A 20078-nucleotide genomic window follows, 5' to 3' on the forward strand; every position below is an offset into this window, starting at 1 on the left:
CACTATTTTCTTTAAAGTTCAACAAAACTAAGATTTCCAGTGATTGTTGGTGATGAACACCCTGCTGCTTTAGTTATGAAGACTAAAATAATCCAAAATCTGATAATATTTGATCTCTCTCTCTGTAGCTCTCCACAGTCATGAGTTCAGCGCTGCATGGTCTCCTGCTTTTCTCAGGTCAGTGGAGTTCATGATCATCTGTAAAACTCTCTGCTGGTTCATTACTGTACTGCCATGCTGATGAGAGCTTTAACCCCTACAGCTCTGTGGACTCTCTCCTTGTGTGGGACTCGTCAGTTTCATGTGGTGAAAATGAATAAGACCTGGACTGAAGCTCAGAAACACTGCAGAGAGAAGTTCACTGATCTGGCCACCACTGAGTACCAGGAGGAAATGGTTGCTGTAAATGCTACTCTCAACGGGACAGCAGGCAATTTCTGGATAGGACTGAGACAGAAACCTGGAGAGAACAACAAAGTAAGCAGTTTTGTGTATTTAATGGATGTATTAATTAGTTACAGGAAAGATTTTAGGGTTTATGAACTAAATTGTAGAAAACTCGTTAATACATAAAATATTATTAAACTATACTATGATCACATTTCACCATAGCAGATTATTATCAATTGCTTTATGTTAGCTTTATTACAGTTAACTCCTACATGGTTGGTTTAGAGATATGATTATAGAGAGATGTTTAATTTAATGTTCTCAGTCAAATATATTTTGAAATATATCTTTCTATTGATTATATAAAGAAAAGTGTGTGTGAGATTTACAGAACAGAGATTACTAATCTAGTACTATGTGATTTGGCTTTGTTCAACATCATTCTTTTCCTCAGAGGAAAGTTTGTTTTAACTAAGATTTCACTTCTTCTAGTCATGGTTAAGTTTTATTTGAGGTCAGTGTGAGACTGGTATCAAGTTAATAATAAAATGCTGTTAATCTTTAATTTTTTCTGATGTAGAAATCAGTGAATATTCAGAAACACTGAGATCTGCTTTACTTTTCCTGAGAAACAGAAATGTTAATCTTAAGAAAAGCCTTTTCCCACTAAACTGTAACTACACTCAGCTACCTTAGACAAGCCTCAGTACTGAGAGTTCAGAGCCTCAACTGTTCACTGATCAGGTGTTAATGTGTCTCTAGAGCTGGATCTGGTCAGATGGGAGTAAATTCTCATACAGTGACTGGAACACTGGAGAGCCAAACAACCCTGTGGGTGATAACTGTGTGCATTTATATAGTCAATATGGATACAGATGGAATGATGCAGGCTGCAATTGGACTAATCCATTTGTCTGCTATGAAGGTGAGTAATATGCAGTGATGCATGCAGAACATCTGTTAAAGTTCTAACTCTGTATTTTTAACATGACCGATTTTAGTGAAAAATCTGTCCTCCCCCTTCTGCAGAGATCCCGCTCACCCTGATTAAACAGAAGAAGACGTGGAGAGAAGCTCTGAGATACTGCAGAGAGAAGCATGTGGACCTGGTCTCTGTTCACACTGAGGACATTCAGCACCAGGTGGAGTTTGTTACTACAGATGCCTCCACTGCTAATGTGTGGATGGGTCTGCGTCACACCTGCACTCTAAGCTTCTGGTTCTGGGTGAGTGGAGAGTCCATCTGCTACCAGAACTGGGCTCCAGGGAACGGGACAGAGGAGGAAGACTGCAGTGGAGGAGAAAGAACAGGAGCAGTTCAGTCTGGAAGTAAGCAGTGGGTCAGTCTGTCAGAGACCCAGAAACTCAACTTCATCTGTAGCACCATCTCTGAGGGTAGGTCAGAGGATCACTCTTTAATTATATTAGTGAAACAAATACTGATGAATGCTGTTTGTTACTTTTAGAGAACTGGAAGAAGAAGAAGCGAGGTGTTTAACTGAATCCTCAAAAGTAAGGATCACACTGATGTTCCACAGCCATTACTTCATCATTCTTTCTCGAGATATATTATTTGACAAGGAAATTTACAATGTTGCATGTGAATCTGTTTTTTTTCTTTCTGGTCTTTACAATATTACAAGTTATTTTCATGCTCATAATGGCAACCTATGATATCTAAAGCCAGTGTATGTCAGAGTACACCTTCATTTTTCTTTAGGACTGTTATAGTATCATTTAACCACAAAATAGCCAAAGGTTTCCAATCTATGACTGTTCCTGCCTTTACACAACATTCTCAGGTTAATTCAGCACAGGTTTTTAATGCAGAATTTATAAGCAGTGTTTGTGATGGTTGCTTTTTAAATGACTTAATTGTTTTAGCATATGTACGATTAAAACCATTCCAAAAGCATTTCTGAAGTTTTATCATTTATGAATAGCCAAAACTAATTTACAAACTCTAATTAAGAGTTGTTCTCTTGTCCACTTTTATAGTGATATAATGTTTAGCTGGTTCGATTAATCATTTAATGTTGTGATTCATCGACTGTAAGTCACTTCTTTTACTCTAACACTGTAATCAAATAAATAAACTAGTGTGAAATTCTAGATTTAAGCTACTTTATTGTTCAGCTTGATTGTGGATTATTTGATCTACAGTTATGCTTGATTTGATTTAGACACACATTTAAGTCAGTTTTCACTTTAGACTAAACTGCTTGACTCAACCTTTTCAGGTTAATCTTTAGAATAAAGATAAACATCTGTTTTATTCAGAACATGAGGCTTCGTGATCCATTTCTGCTTCATTTTTTCTGTTTGTTTGAGGATCTGCCCACTAATGCATTCTAATGCCTACTTTACCTGAACTCTTGACCCTTTGTATTATCATATTGTATATTGAATTATGATGTGTCGTATAAAGTGCTGAGGGAATGTTCAGCCCTGGAACCCTTTAACCTCTTTTAATCCAGCATGTTTATAACCGCTTCCACAAAACTCATCCCAAATGCTTTGCCTGATGAAATTTGACACAAGTTGAGTTCAGGTCTTTATGTGTTGACCTCATGTGAGAACACATTTGCTCCATCATCTGTCCAAAAGTTAATGAGCTTTGTGGTATTGCTGGGCTATGACTTGGAGCAGGTCTAACTGACCTTCACTAATGATGTGAGATTATAATAAAAGCATGTAGAAACATCATAGTAGCCTCAGAGAAGCTAATATAGTCTTGTCAAGCCAGGTGACTGAAGTACATTTATTATTATTATAGAACCTGAAGAACACAATTTATAAACAAAACAATAAAAACAGACCTGTGCATCAAACACCAGGTGTGTTTTAAGGGATAAATTAAGATTAGAGGGTTCCCAAGCTCATGGCTAAGCTAATAGCATCACTATAGTTCATATAGGAGACATCAAGGAGTGGATTTTTTAAACACTTTTAAACACTAGAATTCAATTCTATTCAGATTTGTTTATATAGGCTTTTCACAACAAATGTTACAATGCAGCTTTACAGAAATCTGTGTTCGAACCTCTTTTGAGCAAGCTAGTGGCACTAGTGGCACTCATTCATATTGAGCAGGTGGCCTGAGTCTTGTACACACATGGACAAAATTGTTGATACCCCTCGGTCAATGAAAGAAAAGCCCACAGTGGTCACAAAAATAACTTGAATCTGACAAAAGTAATAATAAATAAAATGCTATGAAAATTAAACAATCATGCTTCAACAGAATTATTAAAAAAACAAAAACATGAAAAAGACAGAAATTATGGTACCCTTAACTTAATATTTTGTTGCACATCTTTTAAGGCAATTACTGCAATCAAACAATTCCTGTAACTGTCAATGAGACGTCTACACCTCTCAGCTGGTATTTTGGCTCACTTCTTATGAGCAAACTGCTCCAGTTGTCTCAGGTTTGAAGGGTGCCTTTTCCAGACGGCATGTTTCAGTTCCTTCCAAAGATGCTTAATAGGATTTAGGTTAGGGCTCATAGAAGGCCACTTCAGAATAGTCGAATATTTTCCTCTTAGTCATTCTTGGGTGTTTTTGCTGTGTGTTTTGGATCATTATCCTGTTGCAAGACCCATGACCTGCGACTGAGACCAAGCTTTCTGTCACTGGGCAGCACATTTCTTTCCAAAATCCCTTGATAGTCTTGAGATTTCATTGTACCCTGCACAGATTCAAGACACCCTGTGCCATATGCAGCAAAGCAGCCCCATAACATAACAGAGCCTCCTCCATGTTTCACAGTAGGGACAGTGTTCTTGTCTTGATAGGATAGGCCTGTTTAATGAGTTTTTAAAACAATTCTGTTGAATCATGGTTCAAAATCAATGTCAAATTTGCATTTGTTAATTTCCATAGAATTCTTATTTATTATTACCTTTGTCAGATTCAAGTTATTTCTGTGACCATTGTGGGGTTTTCTTTCATTAACCAAGGGGTACCAACAATTTTGTCCATGTGTGTAGATGTTTTAATGAACATGCAGGTTTTAAAGAGCCAGAGACACACTGGTGCTACTGAATGTGTGCTCCTAAAGTCTAACACTTGAAGAACACAATACAGATGAGTTTAGACATTTAGAGCAGAGGACTGAGTCAGACCTCTGGAGAACCCCCCTCCAGATTAACCCTAATGTAGCTCCTCTGGTTAAGTGCAACTCTTTAAACACATGAATGTCCTACTAGTTCATTCAAGCATTTTAGAGCATTAACTTTTCATAACTACCATGGAACATAGATATCCCTTATACTAATAGTTTCTAGAGATTTCTTGTGAGCACAAAGATAAGATAAGATAAGATAAGATAGTCTTTTATTAGTCCCGCAGTGGAGAAATTCCCAGTGTAACAGCAGAAAGGGATAGCAAGACACTCAGTTACAAAAATTTGGATAAATAATTTACACTATATACATAATATAAATAAGAATTAAAAATTAAGTATTCCCTGAACATGAACATGTGTGTGTAGTTAAGTGTGTGTGTATGTGGTCCGCTGGGAGCAGTGCTGGTTGTGCAGTCTGACGGCAGCAGGAAGGAAGGACCTGCGATACCGCTCCTTCACACACTTGGGGTGAAGCAGCCTGTCGCTAAAGGAGCTGCCCAGTGCTGCCAGAGTCTCATGCATGGGGTGGGAGCTGTTCTCCAGCATGGATGCCAGCTTGGCTGTCATCCTCCTGTCTCCCACCACCTGCACTGGGTCTAAGAAGCACCCCAGGACAGAGCCGGCCCTCTTTATGAGTTTGTCCAGTCTCTTCTTATCTGCCGTCGAGATGCTACTGCCCCAGCAGACCACTCCATAAAAGATGACAGATGCCACCACTGTGTCGAAGAATGTCCTCAGGAGTGCTCCCTGCACTCCAAAGGACCTCAATCTCCTCAGCAGGTAGAGTCTGCTCTGGCCTTTCTTGTAGAGTGCAGCAGTGTTGACTGACCAGTCCAGTTTGTTGTTCAGATGAACACCCAGGTATTTATAAGAGTCCTCACTCTCAATGTTCATACCCTGGATGTTCACTGATGGAGGGGGGTGTCTGCACCTCCGGAAATCCACCACCAGTTCTTTGGTCTTTCCAGCGTTTATCTGAAAGTGGTTCTGCAGACACCAGTCCACAAAGTCCTGAATAAGTTCTCTGTACTCGTTGTCCTCCTCATTGGATATGAGGCCGACGATCGCTGAGTCATCAGAGAACTTCTGGAGGTGACAGGTCGGTGAGCTGTACATTAAGTCAGCAGTGTACAGGGTGAAGAGGAACGGTGCCAAGACCGTTCCTTGAGGGGCTCCTGTGCTGCTGACCACCAAGTCAGAGACACAGTCCTGTGCCCTCACATACTGTGGTCGGTTGGTGAGGTAGTCCAGTAACCAGTTTGACAGGTGACTGTCCACTCCGCAATGTCCCAACTTGTCCTTTAGAAGCCCTGGCTGTATGGTGTTAAAAGCACTGGAGAAATCGAAGAAGGTGATCCTCACAGTGCTGCCAGGCTTCTCCAGATGAGAAAGAGCTCTGTGTAGAAGATAGATAACAGCATCATCCACCCCGACACCAGGCTGGTAGGCAAACTGAAGAGGGTCCATGGATGGGCTCACCAGAGGGCGGATGTGGTTGAGGACCAGCCTCTCCAGTGACTTCATCAGATGGGAAGTCAGTGCCACCGGCCTGTAGCTGTTTAGGTCCTTTGGGTGCTGTGTTTTGGGCACAGGTACCACACAAGATGTTTTCCACAGCTGTGGTACTCTTCCCAGTTTCAGGCTCATGTTGAACATATGCTCAACTACCCTGCACAGCTGATCAGCGCAGGACTTGAGGAGCCTGGCACTGATTCCATCAGGACCTGTAGCTTTCTTTGCCTTGATCTTCCTCAGCTCATTTCTCACCTGGGTTGTTGTGAAGGACAGGTTGGAGCAGGGGGGCTGGGTGCTGGAATGTGTGAATTGGTGGTTGATGCTGCCAGACGATGAGCCATTAGGGGATGATGATGGTGATGATTGTGAGCCAAAAGTTCTGAGAGAAGAAGAAGGGGGAGGGCAGCATGATGGTAGTGCTGCTGAGTGGGGATACAGCAGGGGTGTCTGTGTGGGGGCAGGGCTAGGTGATTGATCAAATCTGTTGAAAAATAGATTGAGATCATTCACCCACTTCTGGTCCCCCGCCACCTGGGAGCAGTTTCCTTGGTTGTTTATCTCAAATTCCAAATTGTACACCAAAGCAAACCCTCCAGGCTCCTTCCTTATGTAAGTATGAGTTTGTCCCTTGTATTGTTTGGAGACTGATAAACTTCAGACCAATATAATGTTGCTTTTATGAGGACAATGGGTCTTCTGTTTAACGCCCACATCTATTGTTTGTTTGTTAACATGTATTCATTTGCATCTGTTCAGTGGAACATCATGGAAATGATCAATAAAGATGAGCAAGACAGATACTGATGCACAGCTGTACTGTCAGTTTCCTCTGAGATCACACTGCAGAAGAGGCATCTCAACATCTCAATCCATAACAGGTAAAAAAAAACCCTTTCAGTCACTTTAAGCTAAAACACATAATAATATATTTCATATATATTCAGTATACTATTCATAATATACTTATTTAGAAAAGTATAATTCCATATGCTGCTGATGTTCCTTGTTTTCTTCATTTAAATACTGTAGTTTATTACGTTCAGCTGATCTACTGTGAAGAAATGTGGATCTTTAATAAGATGTTTTTCCTGTGATCATACCTCAAACCAAGGAATAGACAGCACTTGTTTTTATCTCACTGTATCTAAACTTTAGCAAAGTATATATAATTCAATTTTCAGATGGATATTTATTCATGTTCAAATGCTGCACTACGGTTGCACTCTAAAGGCACTGTGCTCATTTATGAAACTTATCACTTTCTGATGTGACACTGATGTGAGCCATAATGTGCCACAGTAAACTGGTGCATAAAGAAAATCCACCTGTGAAAATCAAGTGAGGTTAGGACTAAGAAACTGCTCTGGTGTGGGAATATGGTGTGTGACATGATGACATTGATTGACTGGTATTGGAGGAACCGAAAAATTAAACTGTTCCCTTAAGTGGCAGGTTTTGTGCTGAATTTGGTACTCCTGCCACAAAAAGCATCCCCTTTATAGGAGGGGAGGCATTTAAGAGTGCATTGCTGGGCTGATGGTCTACCATAAAAAAAAACCCATACTTTTTTTCTGGGATAAAAGTAACTGTAGTAATTTTAGTTTTGGTGTAAACATTTATATCATCAATATGATGATAAACACATTACAGAGGGGCTGCTTTCCACCTGTTTTACCACAAACAAGTAATTTTATTAATTAATAATTGTATTAATAAGTACAGTAAATGATTGATATTAAGCCATTTTAGCAAATTACAACATAATTTTTATGGTAGGTCATCAGGCCAGAAATATCCTTCTTTTTTAATATTAAAAAAAGGGTTTCTGGAAGAAACAGCCCCCCATCTATGCAGCAAGAGGGCAACCTTTTATATCAGAGCTTAAAAAATGCTTTAATTTGAAGGTGTTTCTTTTTAGTAGATCAACAATTGACAATAATAGCATTAGCTATTGTTTTAGCTGTAAAGACTAAAATATCCAATATCTGATATCATCTGATGTCTCTCTCTCTGTAGTTCTCCACAGTCATGAGTTCAGCACTGCATGGTCTCCTGCTTTTCTCAGGTCAGTGGAGTTCATGATCATCTGTAAAACTCTCTGCTGGTTCAATACTGTACTGCCATGCTGATGAGAGCTTTAACCCCTACAGCTCTGTGGACTCTCTTCCCTTTGTGTGGGACTCGTCAGTTTCATGTGGTGAAAATGAATAAGAACTGGACTGAAGCTCAGAAATACTGCAGAGAGAAGTTCACTGATCTGGTCACCATTGAGAACCAGGAGGAAATGGACCCTGTAAATGCTACTCTCAACGGGACAGCAGGACATTACTGGATAGGACTGACACAGAAACCTGGAGAGACCACCAGAGTAAGCAGTTGTGTACAAATACTGGAAAGAGTGTAGGGTAAATACAACTGATGTAGAAAGTTCATATATTCATTTATAGATGATTAACTGCTATGATTCAATTTCACTGTATCAGATTATTACGTTAGCTCCACTACAGACACCTCATACCTGATTCCACTGGACAATAAATCAAGCATGTGTTAGTTGGAGTAGTTTTACTATTATAATTTAATTATGAATTAAATTAATGCATTATTTTACATCTAGAGCAAAGATTTACTTTCTGTTATTCTATCCACCTTCTTCTTAGCCACATCATAATGATCACCATTGCAACAAGACTAAAGACCAGCTAACACCGGGCACAATGTGTAACAGGGTACGACACACATACACTTTCATTCACACCTAGGACCGATTTAGCATAGGCACTTCTTTTAGCATATATAGTTTTGAAATGTGGGAGGCAGTTCTATAGACTGAAGCATCAAATGTGTACCTTCCTCAGAGAAAGAGAAATAACTGCTTCGGTAAACAATAAGACCTTATTTCTCTTCTTCTAGTCATGGTTAACCCCCTTAAACAGCCTATGTCCCTCCATGGGCAAAATGTGTTTTTACAAAATTCTATTACCAGAGAATATCCTCAGTAGTTTGTACAGAAGTAATACACATTAGTGTGTAATAAGGCTTGCTGGGTTTAAGGGTCCTATTTGAAGTCAGTGTGTTAAGCCTGATTAAGCAGGAGAAGACGTGGAGAGAAGCTCTGAGATACTGCAGAGGGCATCATGTGGACCTGGTCTCTGTTCACACTGAGGACATTCAGCACCAGGTGGAGTTTGTTACTAAAGATGCCTCCACTGCTAATGTGTGGATGGGTCTGCGTCACACCTGCACTCTGAGCTTCTGGTTCTGGGTGAGTGGAGAGTCCATCTGCTACCAGAACTGGGCTCCAGGGAACGGGACAGAGGAGGAAGACTGCAGTGAAGGAGAAAGAACAGGAGCGATTCAGTCTGGAAGTAAGCAGTGGGTCAGTCTGTCAGAGACCCAGAAACTCAACTTCATCTGTAGCACCATCTCTGAGGGTAGGTCTGAGGATCACTCTTTAGTTCTTTTAGTAAACATCTGAATAAACTGATGGTGAAACAAATACTGATGTATGTTATTTGTTTGTTTTTAGAGAACTGGTAGAAGAAGTGAGGTGTTTAACTGAATCCTCAAAGTTCTGGATCACACTGGTGCCTCACTTCAGATCCCTTAGTTCTTCAACATGCTTGTGATACATTAGTTGACATGGAAATATACAATGTTAGTTAAACTATAAAAATATTTATAAGACTGAGGCGGTTTTATTCTTTCTGGTCTTTGACCCAGTCATTTTCACGCTTATAATTGCAACCTATGATATCTAAAGGCAGTGTATGTCAGGGTAGACCTTCATTCTTCTTTAGGACTATTATAGTATCATTTACCACAGTGTATTTACGCAGTGTTTGTGAAGTTTGCTTTTAAGTGACTATCATAAACGTTTTAGCACGTTTACTATTAAAACCATTCCTAAAGCATTTCTGAAGTTTTATTATTTATTATAGGTTATATTATAGTGAATGAATAACCAGACCCCTCCAGAAGATCTCTTATCCACTTTTATGGTGATATAGTGCTTAGCTGGTTTGATAAATTGTTTATTGTTGTGATTTTTAGACTGTAGGTCACTGTTCTTTCACAGTAACACTGTGATCAAATAAATTAACGAGTGAGAAAGCTCAACGTTTATTATTGTGTATAAGTGAGCTGTTGTTTATCAGATTAATCACATGATCAATATTCACATTTGAACTCATAAAACATTGAATTAAATTTTTCTTTAGACCTTATTCAACATTTGAAGGTAAATCTCTGGAAAAAAAGCTAAACATCTGTTTTGATGATAGCCTGTGGCTTTTTAAACTACTTCTACTTACTAGTGCATATCCTCATACTGAACAAGCACTAAGAGTTCAGACCTTAATGTGTTGATCTCATGCCAAAACACATTAGCTCCATCACCTGTCCATAGGTTAAATGTGTCCCCTGGTGGAGCCTTGTGGTATTGCTTGGCCTCTATTTGCTGCAAGTTTACTATTATCCTGATTATCTTCCAGGTTGGCCCTCTACTCATTGTCAGGGATCAGAACCACCACATCAGTGTTGTCAGCAACCGTAACAATTGTGGTAGAGCTGGAAGTGGCCACACAGCCATAAGTGTACAGCAGGGGGCTCAGGACACAACCCTGGGGGGCTTTAGTGCTGAAGGTGAGGGTGGGTCAGACCATAGAGTAACCATACTAGGCTTGTGGCCTGTATGTCAGGAAGTTAGACATCTAGTGAGACAGGAATGGATGATGCCCCAGATCTTCCAAGTTGGTGGTGAGTTTGGTAATAGCAGAAACCACTTTTGTCAGACTATAACTAGTTTCAACCTGAGATGCTCTGCCTACACACATACTGAGCATCTAAGATCTTTAGCACATTAAGCGGACCACATCTAGCAGGTCACATCACATCTGGCTGGTCTTGAATGGGTTTGTATGAGTCCAATGGGGAAAGATCAGATTGCAAACAGTGACTTGTGACTGAGACTTATAGAATGGGATGGTCACTAGATTAAGAACACAGTGAAAAGTTTATATCCACAGCTGTTTCCAGCAGATTAGTATTGTTTGCAGCCGTGTTTTGAAAAACACCTGTCCATACCTGTCACTCTAAAACAGCAGACAGGCTTCTGAACATCTCCCCCTTCCACTCTGAACTGGCTGAACTCTGACAAGCACCCATTAATATAAGCCCACTACATATATCGATGCTGTTGTACAAATACTGTTTACTTGCACAAGGCACTTTACGTATGCACATGCAACTCTACTCCATACTGTACTCTGTACACTTTCTTTAGTTAGTGTATTTCTTTTATTAAGCTTTACTTTAGTATATATATATATATATATATATATATATATATATTATATTGATATTTATAAGATTCTCAGTAAATGGAGGAAGAATTTCATTGTACAGATTAACTGCAATAAACTCCTGATTCTGAAATGATCTTTCCTGTGAAAGTAGAATGCACTGTTCCCTCTGCCGATACTTACTTTGTCATGTTTTGTTGTAGTGCAGTGCCCTTCTTTTTTAATGTTGCATGTTTTGTAACACTTAGCTAGTTAATTATTTGACATTTCCAAACATTCCACCATTCCAGGACATCTGATCAGTGTTGTCTGTGGGCAGGATTTACAGTCAGCCTCGTTTTCATTGTCCATTAGTTCAGTACAGTTCCCCAGCTCTCTGACTGAGTGTTCATAAACAGAGAATATGTTTGGTTTCTAAGGACTCCGGTCCTCAGCCCACCAACACAATAATAGAATGGCCTTCTGATGGCATCAGGGAATCCCTGGCAACCCTGTTTATATTGAGGACATATTCAACTGTTAAAGCATAATCTCTAATTGAACATAATTGAATGTTTGGTAATAAAACTTTATTTTGGAAAAATCTCATAATGTAAAAAATATGATGCTCAAATGAAATCAGTACTAAAATGATTTAATCCTGTTGATCATGAAATAGATTCTCTTTCTGGAAATGAAGAAGTGTTTAAAATAAGCTGGTCTAGCTTGGCATGGCAAGTTTGTAAACACTCTTTCTAATTTTACTGAGTAAACATATGAAAATATACCAGTGGTCTATTTCCATGTTGAGAAAGCATGATAAAAACAACGTGGGGCCACAGAGACACACTGGGAGTTGTTTCTTGGATGTTTCAGTAAACAAAAGATTCAATAACCAATAGACTCCATAACTTACATAACATCAAATCAAATCAAATTAAATTTGTGGATCTCCATAATTAGGCAAGGCATAGATAAGAGCAGGGATATAAAAAAAATAAGGATTTTCTGTGTAATGTTTTTGAGGCTCAACTCAATGTTTAGACTAAACTATGTTCACTAAAAACACTAAAAAGTGGAAAAAAAAACTGTAATCAGTTACTGTGCCAGTTTAAGTTAGCCTGAATATTTTCATCTCACTGACAGATTTCAGAGAAATTTGATATTTGATCTTTTTGATATTCATTTATATATTGATATTGATGGAAATTGATCATGTTCTGTGATTGAAAACAAAGTCCCTTCGGTTATCACACAGAGCACACAGCACAGAAGAGACAGACTAATAGAGCAGCTTCTCAGTAACAGGTAACAAACCCCTTTAAAACACTTTGTTGACAGCATTGTCAAACAGAAGCAGTCTGTCAAAGTACTGAAAGCACCTACGTAATATTTACATCACCATGTTTTCATAGCTTGGTCTGACGTTTGTTTGTTTTTTAATTTGCATCTGTGGCGAAGTATCATGTAAATGATCATCATAAAATATCAGGATGACATATGGGTACAGAGCTGTACAGTTGGTTTTCATTTGTGATCACACAGAACGTACACTGCAAAAAAAACATCACAACATCTAAAACACTAACAGGTAAGAAACCTCACTTCAGTCACTTTAAGTCGAAGCACTCAGTTAAAGTATGTGAGAGCACTTGTTCTTAATATTTTTAATATTCTAAATGTACTTTTTTAGAATAGGTATAAATTCACAAATATTTGCATATTTGAAGTATTTCTTGCAGTTTTTATTGAGTTCTGCTTTATATATATATATATATATATATATATATATATATATATATATATATATATATATATTTAGAAGAAATGCAGATCTTTAAGATGTTAAAAAATACATCGTTCTTTTCATGTGAAATCCTTTACAAAAAGACCGCTCTTCTCAATCTATGAGCCTCATCACACATTTTGCAGGTATTTAGAACCCTAGTGTTCTCGGGCAGTGCCATCTGCAGGAGCCTGAATGTAACTACCACCTAAATTTAAATTACTGACTGTGGTTTTAGTGGTTCCTACTATAATTACATAAAATGCAATGCCATATCATTGCTGTCATGTACAAATTTCTATTAGTGTCAATTGTTTTTACTTTGAGAATTTAATCCTAGCAGCTGTTCTTTACATTGTCAACATTTCCTGATAAATGAACTTAAATAAATGCTTTGGAATAACATCTTGCAATTGAAAATAACCTTCATTGAGGTTAAGTATTAAGTTAACTAAAGTACAAGGATACAACGTCTTGTGTGACAGCAATGGTAAAAAGCATTCACTACTGTTTTAGTTGTGAAGACTTTACTGATATTACTGATATATTGATCCACAGACATGAGTTCATCACTGCATGGTCTCCTGCTTTTCTCAAGTCAGTGGAGTTCATGATCATCTGTAAAAATTTCTGGATAGGACTGGGACAGAAACCTAAACAGATCACCAAAGTGAGTTGTTGTGTCAATTTAATGGATTTATTAATTATTTATTAAATAATAATAGGGATAATGAAATCTTTGGAGATGTAGAAAACTCTTTAACTAATAAAGATAAGTAATGGTTAGCTGTTAAGGGATGAGATCAACCTATACATTCAAGTTAATCAGAACTGACGTTTATTTTTACCCTCCCCTAAGAGGTTTGTTCAATTAAATAAACAACAGATGTCAGAAAATGTTCTCTTTATTTGCCAATTTCATAAAACAGACAAAGGAAAATTTAACTGTGTATTTATTTATGAGTGTATCAATGTCTCAGACATACTGTTCATTAATACACAGTCCAATAATTCCTAGGTGTCTAAAGAATACAGGTAAAACTTCCCTCCACTTAGAGTTACAAAGGAAATAAAATGATACATTGGTACATTGAGGCCCCTGTCCACATTACCTTTAATCTGAATGAGAGTGGTGGTTCTGCTGAGCATCAGCATTCCTATTCACTGTAATGGGACAATATGCTCCCAGGTGCTCCAAACCTTGAAAATAGCATAAGGGATTGTTGTCAGTACAGACTATGAACTGAGCTCCCAAAAGATTTTCATCTGAACCCAATCAGTTCCCACTTTAGGCCCAACAGTTTAAACTTAATCACACTATAATTTGACATGTTCCTTTCAGGTGGCCTCAAGCCTCAGCTTGCATATTTAATAGGTCATCACTGTCCCCTTTGGTCTTGTTACAAGACTTCTCACAGGTTTAAAAGACTAGTGTCAACCACCAACATAAATTGTTTGGAGAAATCAACATATCCAAGTGTTCAATTTATGTTTAAGTCTGTTCACAGCTGTGCTTCAAAAATCATTTCCATGCTGAAATGTTCCCAGGGAATTGCATTGCCCAATTCAAATTTGGAATTCAAATAACCCAAAAGCTGTGGAGAAGGCAGTTTTAGCTCAAAAGTAGAGATCTAGAGTAAAGAACAAACAATTTGTAGTCAGTGCAGAGGCAAGAGAGAGAGAGGAGGCAAAGAATCTTTTCTGGGTTTTGCATTTAATTGTCGATGGATGGTACCACCACAATGGGTGAGGAGCAGGCACAACAGCTCACTTTAATGACTATATCATACTGGGAGGGAGGCAGTTGTCAATTTACTGACTCTGGCTACTGAAAAGGTTGGATTTGTAGGCTGCCAATATACCAAATTAAAAACACCCAAAGTGCACTAGAAACAAGTAGCTCTAAGCACAAATGGCTGTCCTTAGTCCCAGAAGGCTCTAAGAAATGGATGATGACAGACAACTGTAGAAAACTAAAGGAACCTGTGGACAAAATTGCTGGTACCCCTCGATTAATGAAAGAAAAACTCAATGGTCACAGAAATAACTTGAATCTGACAAAATTGTATGAAAATATTTGAAAAAAAGTATGAACATTAACAAATGAAAATTCGACATTGATTTTGAACCATGCTTCAACAGTATTATTTAAAAAAGTAAACTCATTAAACAGGCCTGGAAAAAATTATGGTACCCCTGAAAATAATGTGACCAAAGGGATATGTTAAATCAAGATGTGCCCACTAATTAGCATCACAGGTGTCTACAATCTTGTAATCTGTCAGTGGGCCTATATATAGGGCTATAGGTAGTCACTGTGCTGTTTGGTGACATGGTGTGTACCACACTTAACATGGACCAGAGGAAGCGAAGGAAAGAGTTGTCTCAGGAGTTTAGAAAAAAAAATACACAAGCATGTTAAAGGTAAAGGTTATAAGACCATCTCCGAGCAGCTTGATGTTCCTGTGACTACAGTTGCACATATTATTCAGAAATTTAAGATCCATGGGACTTTAGCCAACCTTCCTGGACATGGCCACAGGAGGAAAATTGATGACAAATCAAAGAGACGGAAAATACGAATGGTAACAAAAGAGCCCAGAAAAAGTCTAAAGAGATTAAAGGTAAACTTCAAGCTCAAAGAAATCCGTCACTGTTTGAGCCAAAGTGGACTACATGAGAGACGACCAAGGAGGACACCATTGGATTTTTCCTGGGAGAATTTCCTATGGACAGATGAGACAAAAATGGAACTTTTTGCCAAGGCACATCATGTTCACAGATGGAAAAATGAAGCATATCAAGAAAAGAACACTGTCCCTACTGTGAAACATAGAGGAGGCTCTGTTATGTTCTGGGGCATGCTTTGCTGTATCTGGTACAGGGTGTCTTGAATCTGTACAGAGTACAATGAAATCTCAAGACTATCAAGGGATTCTAGAGAGAAATGTGCTGCCCAGTGTTAGAAAGCTGGTCTCAGTCGCAGGTTATGGGTCTTGCAATAGGATAATGACCCAAAACACACCTATAAAAACACCCAAGAATGGCTAAGAGGAAAATATTGGACTATTCTGAAGAGGGGTACTAACAATTTTCTCCACATGTGTAGCAGGCTCAACAACTCCCAAAAAGGAAAAATGATCAAAAACCTGTTGGTCATGTCTTCCACCCTTCCTCAACCATCTGTATGCATGTAAAACTGCATATCACCATACTGCCTAAACAGCTCTTTAAAGTATTGATTCAAAATGTTCATGCTAAAAGATCTGGTACCAAATGTTTCTTATGCCATGCTAAAGTCAGTTAAATCTTTAACAACTCATATACCCATAATAGGCAGAAATGTCTCAATTACTCACCCTCTAACTCTAGGTAACTACTGTAAGGGATATACAAACCATTATTGGCCCCTGGTCTAAATCACCTCAACGGCCATAAGAGAACTTTAAATGAATATCACTTTCAATTTAAAAGCAGCTCTTGTCATCCAAGGCCTTCAACTGGTGTCCCTGTATCACTAGCTACAGTCACCACAGTCCTAGTGCCCTATTGCATTAGCTTTGTAACATGCAACTCATACATGTTTATTGACACGATTAGAGAGATGTATAATTTCCTGTTCTTAGTTGTTATATTGTCCTTCTTTCTATTAATTTCATAATTATTTTAAAACATTTTTAAATAGGATCTCCTAATCCTTATTCTTGGCTGTTATTTGAAGTGTTATTTGAAGCCAATCTGGGACAGGTGTTAAGATAATCCTGAAATGCTAGTGTGAATTAATCCATTTTTCCAAGGCAAAGAATTGCAGTGCAGTGCAGTGTTTTCAACAGTTTACTGATCAGGTATTAATGTTTCCAGAACTGGATCTGGTCAGATGGGAGTAATTTCACATACAGAGACTGGAAATCTGGAGAACCAAACAACAAGGGAAGTGATAATTGTGTGGAATTACTGAGTAAACATGTATACAAATGGAATGATGCCAAGTGTCTCAACCTAAATCCATTTGTCTGCTACAAAGGTGAGTAATATGAAGTCATACATGCAGTAAATCCGATACAGCTCCAATTCATTCACTTTCCTGCTTGTGTTTGGAGCAGTTACAGTGTCTCACTGCCTCTTGCTGATCTGAATAATAATCTTTATGTAAGTGACAGAGTAAACAGTGACACACTGACACACAGAAAGTACACAATTCAGTCATGCATCAAACTCCACGAACTATTTATTTTAAAGCTAAAAGTAATTTGATGTAGTGGTTAAATCATTGTCCTCTCCCTTCTGCAGAGATCCCTCTCACCCTGATTAAACAGAACAAGATGTGGAGAGAAGCTCTGAGATACTGCAGAGAGAAGCATGTGGACCTGGTCTCTGTTCACACTGAGGACATTCAGCACCAGGTGGAGTTTGTTACTAAAGGTGCCTCCACTGCTAATGTGTGGATGGGTTTGCGTCACACCTGCACTCTTAGCTTCTGGTTCTGGGTGAGTGGAGAGTTCCCCTGCTACCAGAACTGGGCTCCAGGGAATGGGACAGAGGAGGAAGGCTGCAGTGGAGGAGAAAGAACAGGAGCAGTTCAGTCTGGAAGTAAGCAGTGGGTCAGTCTGCCAGAGACCCAGAAACTCAACTTTATCTGCAGCATCATCTCTGAGGGTAGGTCTGAGGATCGCTTGTTAGTAAATATCTAAATAAACTGAGAATTAAACAAATTCTGATGAATGTTTGCTTGTTTCTAGAGAATGGAAGAAGAAGCAAGGTGTTTAACTGAATCCTCAGTTCTGGATCACATCTTTTGTATGTTTTTACACTTTTTATTTAGAATTGAAACATATGTTAGCTTTATAATACAAAACTGTTTTACAGTTTTTACACAGTTTTTATACAGTTTATTCTTTCTTTCACCAATATATGTTATATTAATTGGGTTCTTTTTTATTATAGGAATTAATTCACTCTTAGGGCTGTTGTAATAATATGTGTGTGCAAAGATTAAAAAATAAGCACAACATGGGGCAGTGGTGGCTCAGCGGTTAGAGCGCCGGGATATCGATAACAGGGTTGTGGGTTCGATTCCCGGGCTCGGCAAGCTGCCACTGTTGGGCCCTTGAGCAAGGCCCTTTATCCTCTCTGCTCCCCGGGCGCTGGAGTTGGCTGCCCACCGCTCTGGGTGTGTGTGTGTACTCACTGCCCCTAACACGTGTGTGTGTGTGAGTGTGTTCACTACCAGATGGGTTAAATGCGGAGGACACATTTCGCTGTACAGTCCACACTGTACAGTGACGAATACGTGCACCTTTATCCTTTATCCTTTATATCCATAAGGATTTCAATCATTCTGAAGTTAATTCAATATTAAAGATTAAAATGCAGAATTGATCATTTATTGTGTTGTGATGTATAGATTGTATGTTACTGTTCTTTCACAGTAATTGCTCAAATTTGCACAACCTTTTGAGGCAATTATTGCAATCAAACCATTCCTGTAACTGTCAATGAGACTTCTGCACCTCTTTTGGTATTTTGGCCCACTCCTCATGAGCAAACTGCTCCAGTGGTCTCAGGTTTGAAGGGTTCCTTTTCCAAACGGCATGTTTCAGCTCCTTCTAAAGATGCTCAATTGGATTTAGGTCAGGTCTCATAGAAGGCCACTTCAGAATAGTCCAATGTTTTCCTCTTAGCCATTCTTGGGTGTTTTTAGTTGTGTTTTGGGTCATTATCCTGTTGCAAGACCCATGACTTGCGACTGAGACCAAGCTTTCTAACACTAGAGAGAAATGTGCTGCCCAGAATCTCTTCATAGTCTTGAGATTTCATTGTACCCTGTGCCAGATGCAGCAAAGCAGCCCCAGAACATAACAGAGCCTCCTCCATGTTTCCCAGTAGAGACAGTGTTCTTTTCTTGATATGCTTAATTTTTTCCATCTGTGAATAAGAGCTGATGTGCCTTAGCAAAAGGTTTGTCTCACTTGTCTATAGGACATTCTCCAAGAAGCTTTGGGGCTTGTCAACATGTAGTTTAATTTATCATGTCCCTTTGGTCACATTATTTTCAGGGGTACCATAATTTTTCAGATAATGTATCTAATGCAGTCTTGTTGAGCCAAGTGATAGTAGTATATTCATATTCATTCATATTCAAGCACATTCATGATTATAAAACTTGACGAACACAATCTATAAACACAATAAATACAGACCCATATTTCAAACACCAGACAGTGTTTTAAAATATGATTAAAAGCTTCCTAAGATCATGGTTAAGCTAATGGTTTCACCAAAGGTCATACTTTGTCTCAGTGAGCTAATTAGTAATGCAGTTACTAATGTAAAAGCACAGGTTGTGTAAAGAAGCACTGCAAACTTTGAAAAGCCATCCCCTTTTTTGAAGTCAGACAGTAGCTAGTCTCACTCTCAGATGCTCTACCAACATGCAAATTAATTATCTGAGATCTTTAGCATATTAAGCTGACCACAACTATCAGGTTCACTATCAGCTGAATTCTAATTGGGTTAGTCTTAAGCAGGCTTTTAGACTGAGTGAGTCCAACAGGGAAAGACAAGATTGCAAATGGCGACTGAGCCTTTCAAGGTGGAATGATTACTAGATTAAAAACATAAATGTGAATTTCACAGGATCCCTTATTATAGTATTCAAGATGTTTTTTAACAATGTATCCACAGCTGTTTTCAGCAGGTTAGTCTTGTTTGTAGCCCTTAAAAATCAATTGGCCATACTTGCCACTCTTAAAGAGCAGTCTGTGATCAGTCATGCTGTATGTCAGTCAAATGACCTTTCATGTATACAATATCCCAGCAGAAATTCTGGAAATCTTGCTGGCCTGCTCACTTTTTGAGAGAGCGAGAGAAAGAGAGAGAGAATTAGAGAGAGAGAGAGACCAAAACACTTCATATTAAGGAATCAGCAAAGCACTTTTGAACAACTGATTTATCTGGTATAAGCATGGTGCACTGG

The 20078-nt window shown here is 38.7% G+C and overlaps 2 protein-coding genes and 1 long non-coding RNA gene across 3 annotated transcripts; all 3 read left to right on the top strand.

The window, feature by feature from the left end:
* Positions 1-156: 156 nt before the first annotated feature.
* On the top strand, positions 157-2687 carry LOC140562180 (macrophage mannose receptor 1-like). Its single transcript, XM_072687620.1, has 5 exons — positions 157-177; positions 298-477; positions 1153-1315; positions 1420-1785; positions 2671-2687. The coding sequence occupies exons 1-5, from the start codon at positions 157-159 to the stop codon at positions 2685-2687; spliced, it is 747 nt and encodes a 248-aa protein (XP_072543721.1).
* A 4203-nt stretch (positions 2688-6890) lies between these two features.
* LOC140561938 (uncharacterized) lies at positions 6891-8293 on the top strand. The gene is made up of 3 exons (XR_011980110.1): positions 6891-6912; positions 8051-8099; positions 8185-8293. It is a non-coding gene; the product is annotated as an uncharacterized lncRNA (long non-coding RNA).
* A 4576-nt stretch (positions 8294-12869) lies between these two features.
* On the top strand, positions 12870-17873 carry LOC140562181 (C-type mannose receptor 2-like). Its single transcript, XM_072687621.1, has 5 exons — positions 12870-12907; positions 13661-13772; positions 16964-17126; positions 17393-17758; positions 17842-17873. The coding sequence occupies exons 2-5, from the start codon at positions 13713-13715 to the stop codon at positions 17871-17873; spliced, it is 621 nt and encodes a 206-aa protein (XP_072543722.1). The 5' UTR covers positions 12870-12907; positions 13661-13712.
* The last annotated feature ends 2205 nt before the right edge of the window (positions 17874-20078 follow it).

Source organism: Salminus brasiliensis, chromosome 9 (assembly GCF_030463535.1).
Source record: "Salminus brasiliensis chromosome 9, fSalBra1.hap2, whole genome shotgun sequence".
Lineage (NCBI taxonomy): Eukaryota > Metazoa > Chordata > Actinopteri > Characiformes > Bryconidae > Salminus > Salminus brasiliensis.